Consider the following 15,003-nt stretch of genomic DNA (forward strand, 5'->3'; position numbering starts at 1 on the left):
TGCCACCAATATGCTAATACACAGCTTAGTGACCAGGGACTGTTTTATTATTAAGGAGGTAAATGAAATCATTATAACAAACAATGTTTGATTACAATGGGCTTTATGTGAGAGAGCATTTCCTCTTTTAGAGATTTCTGGATAATGGGCTTCTGGATAACAGTTCTTAGGCTGATGCCACACCAGGCGTAGGGCTGATTTTTTCAGCAAGCGGAAAAACGCTTGCCGAAAATTCAGCCCTATGCCTGCTACTTGTGCCTGCACCCGAATGAATGGAATACACTCGGGTGCAGGCACATGTAGCCGATAGGAAAACACGAGACTTTGGGGCTGATTTACTAAGACACGATTTCGAATCCGAATTGGAAAAATTCCGATTGGAAACGAACATTTTGCGACTTTTTCGTATTTTTTGCGATGTTTTCGGCGTCTTTACGTTTTTTGCGTAAAAACGCGAGTTTTTCGGCGTCTTTACGTTTTTTGCGTAAAAACGCGAGTTTTTCGGCGTCTTTACGATTTTTGCGTAAAAACGCGAGTTTTTCGGCGTCTTTACGATTTTTGCGTAAAAACACGAGTTTTTCATAGCCATTACGAAAGTTGCGCAAAGTCGCGATTTTTTCGTAGCGTTAACACTTGCGCGCAACGTCGCGCCTTTTTCGTAGCGTTAACACTTAAAAGGCGCGACGTTTCGCGCAAGTTTTAACGCTACGAAAAAATCGCGACTTTGCGCAACTTTCGTAATGGATACGAAAAACTCGCGTTTTTACGCAAAAATCGTAAAGACGCCGAAAAACTCGCCTTTTTTATGCAAAAATCGTAAAGACGCCGAAAAAAATCGCAAAATTACCGATCATTATGAAAAAAACGCAATCGGACGCATTCGGCCCGTTCGTGGTTTAGTAAATGTGCCCCTTTTTATTCTCACGCGTTTTCGTGCGTATATGGGCTACATGTGCCTGCACCCGAGCGTATTCCATTCATTCGGGTGCAGGCACAAGTAGCAGGCGTAGGGCTGAATTTTCGGCAAGCGTTTTTCTGCTTGCCGAAAAAATCAGCCCTATGCCTGGTGTGGCATCAGCCTTATACATGTAGTAGAATAGTCAGTCAGCTGTTTGTCATTTACTTTTTGGGCTCAGATTCTAGGTTTTTAGCTAATGGGATAGTGATTAGACTATGGGGCTGATTTACTAACCCACGAATCCGACCCGAATTGGAAAAGTTCCGACTTGAAAACGAACATTTTGCGACTTTTTCGTATGTTTTGCGATTTTTTCGGATTCTGTACGAATTTTTCGTTACCAATACGATTTTTGCGTAAAAACGCGAGTTTTTCGTATCCATTACGAAAGTTGCGTAAAAAGTTGCGCATTTTGCGTAGCGTTAAAACTTACGCGAAAAGTTGCGCATTTTTCGTAGCGTTAAAACTTAACGCTACGAAAAATGCGCAACTTTTCGCGTAAGTTTTAACGCTACGCAAAATGCGCAACTTTTTACGCAACTTTCGTAAAGGATAGGAAAACTCGCGTTTTTACGCAAAAATCGTATTGGATCCGAAAAATTCGTAAAGAATCCGAAAAAATCGCAAAACATACGAAAAAATCGCAAAGTACCGATCATTACGAATCATTACGAAAAAAACGCAATCGGACTCCATTCGACCCGTTCGTGGGTAAGTAAATCAGCCCCTATAAGTTGGGTGATGCTGATTCAACCATCATAATGGAGTTCTGTGCGTCAGCTAGGCAGATTCTGTAATTGTGATTTTATGCACATTTTCACATAACGTTTCCACTTCCACCTCATCCTTGCTGTTTTCTGAAGTCTCTAGAGAAATGTAGCATCCAGAATCTCTTGGACAGTCATCCAATTCACATTTATTTGCAGGATTGCCGGGGCTCAGCGTCAGGGGAACGGATTCATTTTCAAGCTCTTGGTCGTCTGTCAAACCAAAATCAATTGTTTTAGAAATTCTGGAGTTGGAATGATTAAAAAAGACAGGAAGTACATTCTCTCTACACCAGGATATCGAATCAGAGTAGTGAACAAAACTGACAATGAACTTGGCTACAGTTATTTATTTGCCCTACGAATGCCAACATTTAGCTTTGGTACATAAGCACTACAAAATGTTTTGGAAAGGACACATTATACTTCTTGCTATCCATGAGACAGGTACATTATGTCAAGACATACAAGAACATTCTTATAGAAACTCTGATAAATGGTACAGAACATTCCAGGCAATGGAAATCCAAGATACCTACCATACTTAATGCTGGCCACACCCAGGCTGAGTTCCTGATTAATGCTTAATATCTGTTAGATTGTACAGCAAGTTGCTTACTCATTGGGAAACTTTCTGCTTGTTGATGAGACAGGTCACTAGGCAGAACTGAAGTTCTAGACTACTTTTAGTGCCACCCACTGAAGTCTGCCAATCTAAACAGTGCCGTCTGGTTCAGGCCCGGATTTGTGGAGAGGCCACAAAGACCCGGGCCTAGGGCGGCAGAAATGTAGGGGCGGCATGCCGCCCCGCCGCAACGGAATTTTTTCAAGTTTTTTTCAATACGGAGCAGTGGGAACTTCTCCCCACTGCTCCGTATGGGGCTTTAAATGTATGCGCATGCGCGCTTGTTCGCGCATGCGCATTGGGGGGGCGGGGCCAATCAACGGGGGTGGCCTAGGGGCGCCCAGAAAACAAATCCGGCCCTGGTCTGGTTACATGGAGCCTGGGTTGTGAGCAGCGCAGGATGACAAAATAGTGACTGGGGATTTATTACGCTTCATGAAATAAAATACCCAGGTCTAGCCAAGGCTTCAGTTGCCCACAATATTATTAATGTAATACCCTTTCAGTGTTAATTGTGGTAAACCTGTAAGGCTAATGGCACACAAGGCTGTGTCGCCACAAGTGGAGAAATAGCCTTGTGTCCCAGTAGCCTTACTGCTCTAGCTGTTCCCAGACTACCATTCCCAGCATCCCTTGACCTTCAAGAAATAATCAAATTTGTAGTTTATCAACAGCTGCGAGTAATAAGTGTAATTTTCCATGGATATTTCTGTATATGTGTCATTATTACATTTTCTTGTTTGTTATTATTGCTCCTGTTTTGCCTTTGCTTGAGGGTCTACAGAAGGCAGAATTGACATGTTACACAATGGGAGGCTCTTAAACTTCCAGTTTTAGATGCTAAATCTCCAGCCATAATCCTATGGATCTTTCTAATACCGCTTGCCTGTCCTTCTTATTCCCTTCTGGAAGATTTGTGCACCTCCTGTGATACACTGGCCTTTACACCATTAATCTGCTTTGTGTTTTCAAAGTCAAGGCTCTAGTTTTGCCTTTCGAAAGGTATAAAACTCCTAATGCTTGCATTAGGTCCAGTAACCCACAGCAACCAATCAAATGTTTGCTTTCAGTCAGGTATACTGCTAATTTGTTTCTATGGATAGCTAGACCTTGTTTAAACTTGTGAGTCATATTATGTTAAAAGAGAACTATAATATGGGCTGTTTTAAATGAATTCTGTCAGGGGAAACCATGTTTTTTTTCAAAATGTATCAGTTAATAGAGCTTCTTCAGCAGAATCCTGCATTGGAATTCATTTTTCACAAGAGCAAACAGGGGCAACACATGTTCTTACTTTCCCAGGTGGCCATGGCCATGACCCCCCTCCTTTTCCTCCCAGCAGCCAATTAGCAGAACAATGGGAAGGTAGCAGGATAGCAGCTACCGAACACCTTTATTGCTAGAATTGCACTCATGCCCTAGTGGTAGATATTAGAATAGCACTCAGTAGTAAAAATCCAAGTCTGGCTCATGACTCCTCTGGTTACAAGAGAGTAGGATAAACAATAGGTCATCTGAAAGCAGTTTTAATGCGTAGCTCTGGCTCTTTCTAAAAGCTCAGAATCAGGCACAATGGCTGCATACACACCAATATTACAACTAAAAAATGACAGTTGTTGTTTCAAAAACAACATTTTAAATGGTAGAATAAATTATTTGCAATGTGAACAGTGTAATGTACTAATAAAACTATACTAGAAAAATCATGACAGAATCCCTGTAAATATCTTTATAGAGACCCACTATGTTCAAAGGTATAGTTTCCCTTTAATGTAAACCCTTTACACATGTAACCCACATATACACATATATCTACACTGTCTGAAACTCTGGATCTTTACTGCCAGCAACAGAGATTCTACCTTGTTAGGAGGTAAAGGGGTTACATTATAGTAAAACATGTGTTCGTGGTGCTTGATACAATCATGCTCTTTCCACTGAACAAACAGGAAGCCCTGCCAGTGCGTACCATAATGCCACAGAACAGAAGTAACAATCATTTTAGGGAAGCCATAGCTAATGGTTAATATTGATATTATATTGATGCAGAGCTGCCCTTATTGCAAAAATACTCTGTAGGGGGCCCTATTTTATATAGTATAACCTGCAGCATACTATGTCTCCCAGAAATCACAGATATCCCATCTCATGTCTGGGCTACTTATGCCTTTATGGCCTCTTGGGAACTGGGTCTGGGTGCTACAGCCTTGCTGGTCAATTTGGTCCTTCTCCACAAATCCTGGTCCAAGACTGGAAGAAAACATCAAGGTAAGGAACATGACTGGTCCTGCCCACTAAGGCTTCTGGGACAGTAACTGCATCTGTGATTCCCGTCCCACCTAGCCCCTGAAAAAGGAAGACCTAAGCCAACATTGTCAGTGGTGTAACTAAGTTACTGGTCCCCACAGCAACATCATTTTAGGGTACTTTAATACTGCACTAATAAAGAATATTCTGCACCCACTCCAGAATGCTGTACATACATTGATGTACTGTCTATATTTATTTACTGTAATAAATGAGTTATTTTGAAAAGAGCTACCCAAATTTGCAAGTTGAGAAAACGAGAGGAAACTTACTTTCACAGTCCTGTAAGTTTTCAATAGCAGCAAGCAGCCTTGCCCTTTCCTCTGAGCTCGTAATGTTAAGTTCATGCAGATGACTTTCCTTCAGGTCCTTAAGATCTTCCAGTTTTTCATATCCATTAAGCAGTAGGCTTGATATGTAATCCTAGGAAATAGATCAATGCTGTTAAATAGTATGTGTGGATCTCAGTAGGTACTGGTTGTTGTGTTGTGCAGTATTGTACAGGTTTGGGATCCCTTATCCGGAAACCCGTTATCCAGAAAGCTCCGAACAACAGAAAGCCCGTCTCCCATAGACTCTATATTAATCAAATAATTCAGATTTTTAAAACTGATTTCCTTTTTCTCTGTAATAATAAAACAGTACCTTGTATTTGATCCCAACTAAGATATAATTACCCCTTATTGGGGGCAGAACAGCCCTATTGGGTTTATTTAATGGTTAAATGATTCCCTTTTCTCTGTAATAATAAAACAGTACCTTGTATTTGATCCCAACTAAGATATAATTAATCCTTATTGGGGGCAAAACAGTCCTATTGGGTTTAATTAAAGTTTTATTGATTTTTTAGTAGACTTAAGGTATGGAGATCCAAATTACAGAAAGACCCCTTATCAGGCACACCCTTGGTCCCGAGCATTCTGGATAACAGGTCCTATACCTGTATACCCGAACTCAAGTTTATACAGATAGAAAAGACATCCGAAGGTGTGGACTAATAAAAATATAATGACTGTATATAATATACCTAGTAGTCTATGCTTTTAATTTTTATTTTTAACACCTAATTAAAAAGCAACATGGCTTTTATGGAAAATTCTAAATCAGCAGAACGGATTTGCCTGCTAAGAGCAATGAAATATAATTCTCTTCTAGCAGCTTTAAATTAGAAAGCTTTATCGAAAACTTGATAGGCCTTGAAAGGGGGATTCCTAATTCTGCACATTTTTTTCTGTGCTACTGAACCATAGTAATGCAGAAAATGATTTGTAAACCTGCAAGATTCTGCCCTGGACCAAAGAATGAATTGGGTTCATATTTACACACTGTTGGAGTCCATTGCAAGCAGACAGCTGCCATACACAATGCAAACTTTAAATGTGGGGCTTCTACTCTGACCTTTACTTATACTAAGCATGTTACTATTGGACAGCTATCATTTCAAGGAGAAGTAATGGTAAAAATCACAGGGGGTGAATATTTTCATTGTGCAGATGTCAATAGAAAAGAAAAATGGGTAGTGTCCCTTTAAAGGGCTTGTGTTGCTTTTCATGAAAAAAAATTTTTTTTTCCACAAAATGATATGTTGCAGATCTCTTGTGCAAAAGGTTCAGACGTAATTGCTGATAAAATGTATTGAAAAATACATTTATAGATTATTAGCTGCTGTGCCATAAGGGAACGTTATCCCATATATAATCTCTAATTAGCAAAACTGCAACGTCAGTTATAACCATTTTTCATAATGTAAAAGATGAAAAGATAAAATGAAAGCTATTTTCTGTCCTTGAACTGCAGATTATGCAAAAGCAGTACCATTTTTATCTCTGTATATCAATATATGTCTTCCGACTCAAAGTGCATGCAGAGCAATAAAAGGGGGGGAAAAAAACAAAAATTCTATAGACTTAAGCCCCCGTCGCTTTGTCAGCAGTCTGAGCTGTCGCGTTCTGCCTGTCCTGTGACCACAAAAGACACATTCACATTTGGCAGCAATGTCAATGTCAGTGGTTGGAAATATCTAAAGTACTGTAGCTGTACAATGTATTATGTCTTGTGCAAGCATGTTGTGCTACAATCATAACAGACTATTTTAATATACTTATATATTTTGACTTCCTTTATATCAAACACCCTGACTGTGTTTTCAAATTGGCTAGTGATGTACGCTATGGAATCCTCAATCATTTTAGAATGTCAGATCATCAACTTTGCATTGAGTCTGGTTAGAATATTGCTGTCTGATTCTAAAATATCTATTTAGTGTTTCAATGTGAAACAGCAGAACAAATATAGATACATGCCATGTCTCCTAGGAAGTAGACTTCACTTTGCAAGCATTAAGCCTAATTAGTCCTCTTAGGAAGTACTGAAAACACCCAGAAGGTGACGTATACTTGTAATTTCACCCAAGCAGTTGTCAGACCCATTCCTTGCCTGTATTGTGTGTCATCTGACATGTTTTTGGCCCTTACAGTCAATTCTTGCACTGGGAAGAGCATTTCTATAACTAAAGTAGAGTAAGTATAGGAATGGTAGTTTATTGCTTAAAAAACATTGTTGGGTTTTGCTTTCCTTGTTGTTTTGCACCCACATCAGAAAGGTTAAGTCTAGCTACCAAAATTGGTACATTTCAAGCTAATTTTTCCCTCCAAAGTCTGATGCTCCTCTGGGGCAAGGCCTGACTTTATTACACCTTTCAAATGGACATATCCTCAGCAAAAAGCAGGTGCGGCACCTTGAAATAGAATGCTGTTCATGGCAAATCACATGGAAATCTCCTCTCTTATCATGTAACAACTCCATTAAAGTTTATGGGAAAATCTGGAATTGAGAGAAAAGCTTTTTTTTTGCTCTGGCCTATTGCTGGCAGGCATTTTGGTTGATTTAAGACTGTATTCAGTTTCTTACTATTCTTTCTAAAATATTGACTTAAGTGAAGGCCTCAGTTAAAGAGATAGCAACTTTGGCTAAATTGAAGAGAGTAGACCCTGACCATACTTTGGTCAGATCAGACAACAGTGGGATGCCTAAACAACAGATTCTATCCACCGATTCTTAGAGTGTAAAGGAATCAAAAAAAGAATAAATTCAAAGTGTTACTATTTAAAAAGTATTTTACTCATTCGTAGGCCCGAGAGTTTACCTGAATGTGTGTGTGGCTTGCATGGGAGTAATTGTGTGTGACTGGCTAGAATCAGGTAGTGGTCTAAAATGCCCTGACTTTTAGTTTGGGAATACTGGAAGGTAAACTGTTAAGCCTATGTACCAGTTGGTCAAATAAACTTAGAATTGTCCTTAGTGTGTGCTCCGCCAAATCTGTATTTACTCTTGTTTTTGGATCATATAATGTAATTGTTACTTTATAACAAAAACATTGGTTACTCACATAGCAATCATCTTCACAGGCCGTTGTACTACTTGTTGTATGACACCCCCAGACTTTACCATTTTAAAGCGTATTGGTGTTCTGGTTCATCATCATCATTTAGTTATATAGTGCCAGCAAATTACGCAGCGCTTCACAATAAATTTAAACAAACAGGGATCTTAAATAGTTTAACTAACAAGGTTATACCGAGTAACAATAGGATCAGAGGGCCCTGCTCACAAATGTTTACAATATACTGGGGTGACTTTCTCCTTACCTGCAGATTTAGCCTCTCCATAAGTTCTTGTAAAGTCTTAGGCTTTGGTCTTTTACTTTTCCTTCTTGCTCTTATCCTTCGGGGTGGTATTTCCTCTTCAGAGATTACGTCGACATAGATAAATTTAAAATTTCCCACCTTATTATGCAACATGCCAGTCCATATCCCCATTGGGGTTTTACAGATTATTTCTATAATGTCACCTTTCTGGAAAAAAAAACAATTAAAAGCCCTGGTTATTTTTTGACTTGTGGGTCTAACTGGCAATTGGCCCCAGACTGCTCCATCATGCCCCTAGGCAGCTTCACATATATATATATATATACATATAGGAGGAGAAGTAAACTTAGTAAGGGTTCTGGGGTTCAGTTTAATTTCATACTAGAAACTTTGCTATTAACTTTGCAAATTTGCTATTAAATTAAATACCAATTATAAATTGGAGTTTTAGTAAATGTAGCATCTAACCTTGATTTTTAATGAATCCATGTCGTAAGGGCTTGGGGTGAAGTCAGTGTGAACTTTTGCTCTTCCACAGAAAGGTCCATGGTATGAAATGTCTTCATCTAGCCTTAAACTATCTCTGTTGGTGCCATCGGAGCAGCTGGTTACACCACCTAAAGTAGAGGTAACATTAATTAGTGCTTTTTGTCAGAGGTACTATACCTGTTCCCAGGTACTACCCGGCCACATGTTCTTAATTAACAAGTTCTATCCTTTTACACATCATACATCGTTATTTTGAATAGCTCTCATAATATAAATCTAATGTTTTTCATTAAATGCATTAGGGAAAAAAGGTAATAGATAACTGTAGACTGTCATTAAATGAACCTTGTTACAATTTTTTGTTAAGAACAGCAAAAACATTGCAGGACTTTCTAAACTCTTAGAAGCACTGGACATTGAAAAAGTAGTAATAATTTTAGATTCTTTAACTGGGGTATAATTTTCTATTTGTGATTTGGATGATGTAGCTGTAAAGTACACTATATGGCCAAAAGTATACGAACACCAGCCTGTCCAATGTCTTATTCCAAAACTAAGGGTATGAATATTATTATTATTACTAACATGTATTATTAAAGCGCCAGCATATTCTGCAGCACTGTACAGTAAGTGTATTTATACACTGGACATATAGAATTTAGAGATCTTTTGAAACCAGAAAGATTGGGAGAAAGTCGGGCAGATTGTGGGAGCAAATTCCAGAGAAGGGGGGCAGGCCTTGCAGAGTTTTGAATGCGAGTGTGTGAGGAGGGAATGAGAGAGGAGCAGTTCAGTAGAGGAGCGTAACAAGCGGGTTGCTTGGTATCTAGAGATAAGATCAGAGATGTAGGGTGGGGCAGGGTATTATTTAATATAAAGTTGGTCCTCTCTGTGCTTAGAAACCCTCTACTCCTCTAGGAAGGCTTGCAGCTACATGTTGGAACATAGATGGTGGGACTTTCTTACATACATACTTAAGAGGTTGGGTGATCAGGGCTAACTCATTGCCCACAGGTTTTCAGGTGCGTTGAGGTCAGAATTATTTGCTGGCCGGTCAAGGTCTTTGACTCTAATCTCTGCAAAACTATTCTGTATGGACTTTATTTTATTCACAGGGTTATTGTCCTTCTGAGCTAGGTAAGGGCCTTCCCTGGACTATTGCCACAAAGTAGGAAGCATTATATGATGTAGTGGCACCTGTGTTGGCAATGATAGGTGTGGCTCAAATAGCCAATTGCAATAATTAGAAGGGATGTCCATGTACTTATGGCTATATAGTGTATTGTGGCATAACCTTTAGATGTGTATGGTTATGTAGCAACTGCAGGGTTGGTCATAGTCTACAAAACCAATAAGTAGCTTGGTCTCTGGGGGTAGGCTTCCACTTGCTGGTGTAGCTTGAGGCTGTTAGGAGCCACTAATGTATGAGCAATGCACCTTTGGTTACTTTCATAATCACTAAGTAAGTTGCTCATTTGCCCTTACTAAATAATGGAGTTGATGCAGAAAATGTATTCCCTTGGGTAAATCATTTAATCTCCCTTTTCTTAAGAGGAAACTGATTGTGTCAGACAAAGTATGTGTCTGGAAAATTAAAAGTGAAATATCTACAATAATATATAATTAGCTAAGATTTTGTAAAATGAATAATTAAGATGGGAATTATATCTTGCCTACTGAATGTAACTGCAGTGACCTCACCTGCACTAAATGTGCTTAATCGGATCTTGGAAGAATATAAAGAGGTGCAAGGTGTCATCTATTTACTCCTTAGAAGTCTTTTCTAGGATAGAATAAGGTGCTAATGTATCTCGGAGAGACTCACACAATGGCAGGCACTGAAAGCATTTTTATGGATACTTACTGGATGAACTCTGACCACTATTAAGGCTGTAGAGACTTTCCACCGACTCGCTCGCTTTCAGAGACACTTTCTCTGTAGGGATTCCGCCTTCAGGGTCACTGTCTCGGTGAGAATAATACTCTTCAGTGTCGTCCTGCTGAAAAACAACATCTCTGGTCAAGAGTTATGAAGTCACACAAGTGATTTATCTTTCAAAGGCAGCAAAAAAAAACATGGCCTTGATGAATAAGATTCATTTAAATGAATAAAGAGGATATTAAAGAAAAATATATCTTTAAGGAAACGTCTCTGTTAGAATTCACAGTAGCTCTTTCCATACTGATACAGAACTTGCTATATTTTTATATTAAGCAAACTGGACAAGCTAAACGTTATCATTTGTTCTCAATATTCCAGAAGCTGCAGTGGGTACCTGCTGTATTCTTTGCCACTCTTGACTTGTTAAGCAGTTTTCTGATGTACAAAATAATTTAATGCATTGCACTTACCCACCGGTTATGTAATAACTGGTTATGTAATTTATAGACATGGTTCCCAAAACCACTGGAAAATTTGCGAAAAAGCCAAAAGTTTGCAAAATACATTGGAGTATGGGTATTTTTTCACAGCTACTTTTTCTGTGCAGAGTACATTGGTCTGTGGGCGGTTTTACACTGTGAAAAGTCTTGTGGCAATTTTTTGGCAGTTTTACAAAAATATTTGCCAATGGCAAAATTCAGAATTTCTCCACAAATCCATACTTGGTGAACATTTTTACTCATAACTACTCAGGACTGTGAAGTGCCGCCATTATTTGGATAAATAGAGCAAGACAACTTGAAGAGGTTAAGAGGTTATGTAATAAAAGACACTAAGTTTGCTCAGGAGCAGTAACCCATAGTAACAATCAGCAGGAAGCAATGACTAGTCACTGTTTAAAAGAAAACATCTTATTGGTTGCTATGGGTTACTGCTCCAGGGCAAACTTAGTGCTGTTTATTGCATATGGGGTTTAGAATAGGCAGCAGCATGTGGGAAACCCCTGGAATATCCCCTAGCTGGTATACCATAGTGAAATACATCATGGCTTCTCCACTGCCCACTTATAGCCCTGCTCATCCTGCCAATTTCCCTGCCCCTTATGTCCCCCCTCTCCCCAACTGACATTACATCCATGCCCCAACCCGAAGGCAGGTTTTAGTCAAAGAAAAAGGTGGCAGCCCTATTATAGACATCTGTTTTTGGGTGCACTACTTCGGATATTTGTTTTTCAATAATACCACTGTGACCAGCACATGAACTTATGGCCGGGGCTGATGTCTACTTTACTTTTATTTCTTCATAACAATGCAATCTAAAAAATTACCGTATCCTCTGAAAGAGCCTGGATGTATTTCTTGCCCATCTTCTTCCTCATTGTCAGTGATATAGCCTTCATCTTCTTGGTCAGGCTGCCGGCATTGTGTGAGGCTTTATCACATTCTGTAGCGCCTCCTTCACACAGGCTCTCGGCCTCACTGCTCTATATAATAAAGAAGACTTCTTGGAATAAAGTTCACTCAGTTGTAAAGGAGAAGTTGTATTAATGAGCTGTTGTTCCCTCAGGTTTCCTGGAGGGCCATGTTTATTTCAGAAGAACTATGGGGATATAGTTTGGCATGGCTGTCCATGAGGAGAATGCCACTTACTGCCCACACAGCCGGTCACATACCCTACTGGAAGTTATAAGGAATCTCAGACAATTACAGCTAAAGGTCCCCATACACGGGCCAAGTGTAGCTGCCGATATCAGTCCCTTGGACCGACCCGGCAGCTTATCGGCCCGTGTAGGGGCAGAAACGAGGGGCATGCCTGACCGATATCTGGCCTGAAATTGTCCAGCTATCGATCTGCCAGGTTAGAAAATTTAGTTGGATCGGGGGCCGCATCGGCTTGTTGATGCGGTCCCTGAACCGACTGCCCCATTGCCGCCAATATAATTTGATCGTTTGGCCCCAGGGCCAAACTATCGAATTATATATTTTTTTACCTACACGCTCCCTGATATCGCCCACCCGTAGGTGGGGATGGGGATATCGGGTGAAGATCCACTCTCTTGGCGATCTCGCCAAGCGAGCGAATCTCAAAGTGTATGGGGACCTTAAGGCAAGGCACAAAGTGCCAGATGAGGATTGCCTTCAGAGAAGCTAGGGAAAATAGTATTAGAGCAAAATATACATTCAGCTCTTTATATTTCCCTTACAGAATATTAAATAATGAAATTATCTTTTATTTATTGCACTGTAATTAAACTCTCATGAGGGGCATATTCCAGCCAAGGGTCTCTTTTAGAGACTGACGGCTAAAGTCATCTCTGGTCTTCCTTAAATGGGTGGTTCACCTTTTCAGTTAACTTTTAGTATATTATAGCATGACCAATGCTTATTAATAATTCTGACTCTTTCCAGGTTTCAAATGGGGGTCACTGACCCCAGCAGCCAAAATCTACTGCTCTGTGAGGCTACAATTTAATTGTTATTGTTGCTTTTTATTCCTTATTTTCCTATTCACGCTTTCTCCTATTTCCCTATATTCCAGTCTATTATTAAACAACTGCCTGGTTACTATGGTAACTTAGACCTTAGCAACCAGATAGCTGCTGAAATTCCAGACTGAAGAGTTGCTGCACAAAAAGCTGGATAATTAAAAAAACCACAATTAATACAAAATGAAAACTAAGCTCACATTGTGTCAGTATATCACTTTTTACATCATACTAAAAGTTAAATTCAAGGTAAAAAACACCTTTAAAATTAGCCATCCTTTATTTAGCAACTTATTGCCACTCACTTTGAATAACTAGACTGCCTGTTTGCTATGTTTCTGTAGACATTGTATCCCTCATTGTATCCCTCATTGCATCTGCAATGCACCAATCAGAAGGTTTTTTCTGCAAGCCAGATGTAATACTGCATTTTTATTCCCTGCCCTTTTACCTTTATAATTATCTGTACTATGGACAGGGCACCTCTTTCCCTGAGACATTTGTCCTTTCCCAAAGCAGATTTGTAAGCAGCAGTAGAAAAGCCAATCATTAATTGCTATATTTAGCCAGGCACTAACCTCATTTAAATGTTCCGGCTTTGATACAGAATTTTTTCTGAAACGATCAAAGGCTCCAAAACTGCTGGTGCGCTGTAACGAGAAGGATAAACCATATCAGTGATACCGGAACTGTGTAGCCTACATATAAATGCTTGATTTATTTTAGTAAAAAAGGTTATAGCCAACTAGGTTTTATACAACAGTATATAGGAGTATAACCCCCATATGTAATAAACAGCACTAAGTTTGCCCAGAAGCAGTAACTCATAGCAACCAACAAGATGTTTGCTTTTAAACAGGTAACTAGTAAATGCTACCTGTTGATTGGTTGCTATGGGATACTGCTCCTAGGCAAACAAACTGCTGATGTTGCCTATAGCAACTAATCAGATCTTTGCTTTTGATTCCTAACTTGTAGGTGACTGTTAAATTCTAATTGCTGATTGGTTGCTATATGATCACCAGTTATGTTGGCTTATAGTGTCTTTTATTATATAACATCATAAGTGACACAAGAATTTAACCACCCATGGCCTCTGTTTCTACAGAAACAATCATTCTCTAATAAAAACCCCACCTAATCAGTGTAAATCTGTTTTCTGCCTGTAAATGGAATTAGAAGTATGACACATATTAAACCATGATTTTTGGGTGGTTAAAGGAACAGTAACACCAAAAAATGAAAGTGTATAAAACCAACTAAAATATAATGTGCTGCTGCCCTGCACTGTGTGTTTACTTCAGAAAGTCTACTATAATTTATATAAATAAGCTGCTATGTAGCCATGGAGGCAGCCATTCAAAGGAGAAAAGGCACAGGCACTTAGCAGATAACAGATAAAACACTATTGTATTCTACAGAGCTTATCTGTTATCTGCTATGTAACCTGTGCCTTTTCTCCTTTTTTCCAGCTTGAATGGCTGCCCCCGTGGCTACACAGCAGCTTATTATATAAATTATAGTAGTGTTACTGTAGCAAACACACCAGTTTTACCAGTGCAGGGCAACAGTGCATTATATTTTTATTACTTTAAAGCTCTTTCATTTTTTGGTGTTACTGTTCCTTTAAAATCATGATTGGGAAAAATTCGGAGTAACTACGATAATTTCTGATGTTTGAAAATGTCACGAAAATTCTTTTCTCAGTCATACGAAAAGAGCGTATCAATATAAAGAATTAGGCAATGTGCTGTGACTGTATTAGGGAGGGTTTATATGCCCTTTATTGGTTGCCCTAATGAGCACAAGTAGGACACCTGCCATACATACTATATAAAGGAAA

General features: G+C 39.2%; 1 protein-coding gene across 4 annotated transcripts in view; it reads right to left on the reverse strand.

Moving 5' to 3' along the window:
• Nucleotides 1–1,079: 1,079 nt before the first annotated feature.
• Nucleotides 1,080–15,003, reverse strand: part of samsn1 (SAM domain, SH3 domain and nuclear localization signals 1) — a 146,447-nt gene continuing 132,523 nt past the window's right edge. For 3 of the 4 annotated variants that reach the window (XM_031896612.1, XM_031896613.1, XM_031896610.1), the window contains 8 exons: nucleotides 13,739–13,810; nucleotides 12,003–12,158; nucleotides 10,658–10,793; nucleotides 8,773–8,921; nucleotides 8,305–8,511; nucleotides 4,930–5,080; nucleotides 1,686–1,938; nucleotides 1,080–1,171 (listed from right to left, as the gene is read on the reverse strand). In XM_031896612.1, the coding sequence (XP_031752472.1) occupies nucleotides 1,739–1,938; nucleotides 4,930–5,080; nucleotides 8,305–8,511; nucleotides 8,773–8,921; nucleotides 10,658–10,793; nucleotides 12,003–12,158; nucleotides 13,739–13,810 (1,071 nt within the window). In that variant the 3' untranslated portion in view covers nucleotides 1,080–1,171; nucleotides 1,686–1,738. The remainder of the gene's footprint in view (nucleotides 1,172–1,685; nucleotides 1,939–4,929; nucleotides 5,081–8,304; nucleotides 8,512–8,772; nucleotides 8,922–10,657; nucleotides 10,794–12,002; nucleotides 12,159–13,738; nucleotides 13,811–15,003) is intronic. The other variant, XM_031896611.1, reaches the window with a different exon arrangement.

Source organism: Xenopus tropicalis, chromosome 2 (genome assembly GCF_000004195.4).
Source record: "Xenopus tropicalis strain Nigerian chromosome 2, UCB_Xtro_10.0, whole genome shotgun sequence".
Lineage (NCBI taxonomy): Eukaryota > Metazoa > Chordata > Amphibia > Anura > Pipidae > Xenopus > Xenopus tropicalis.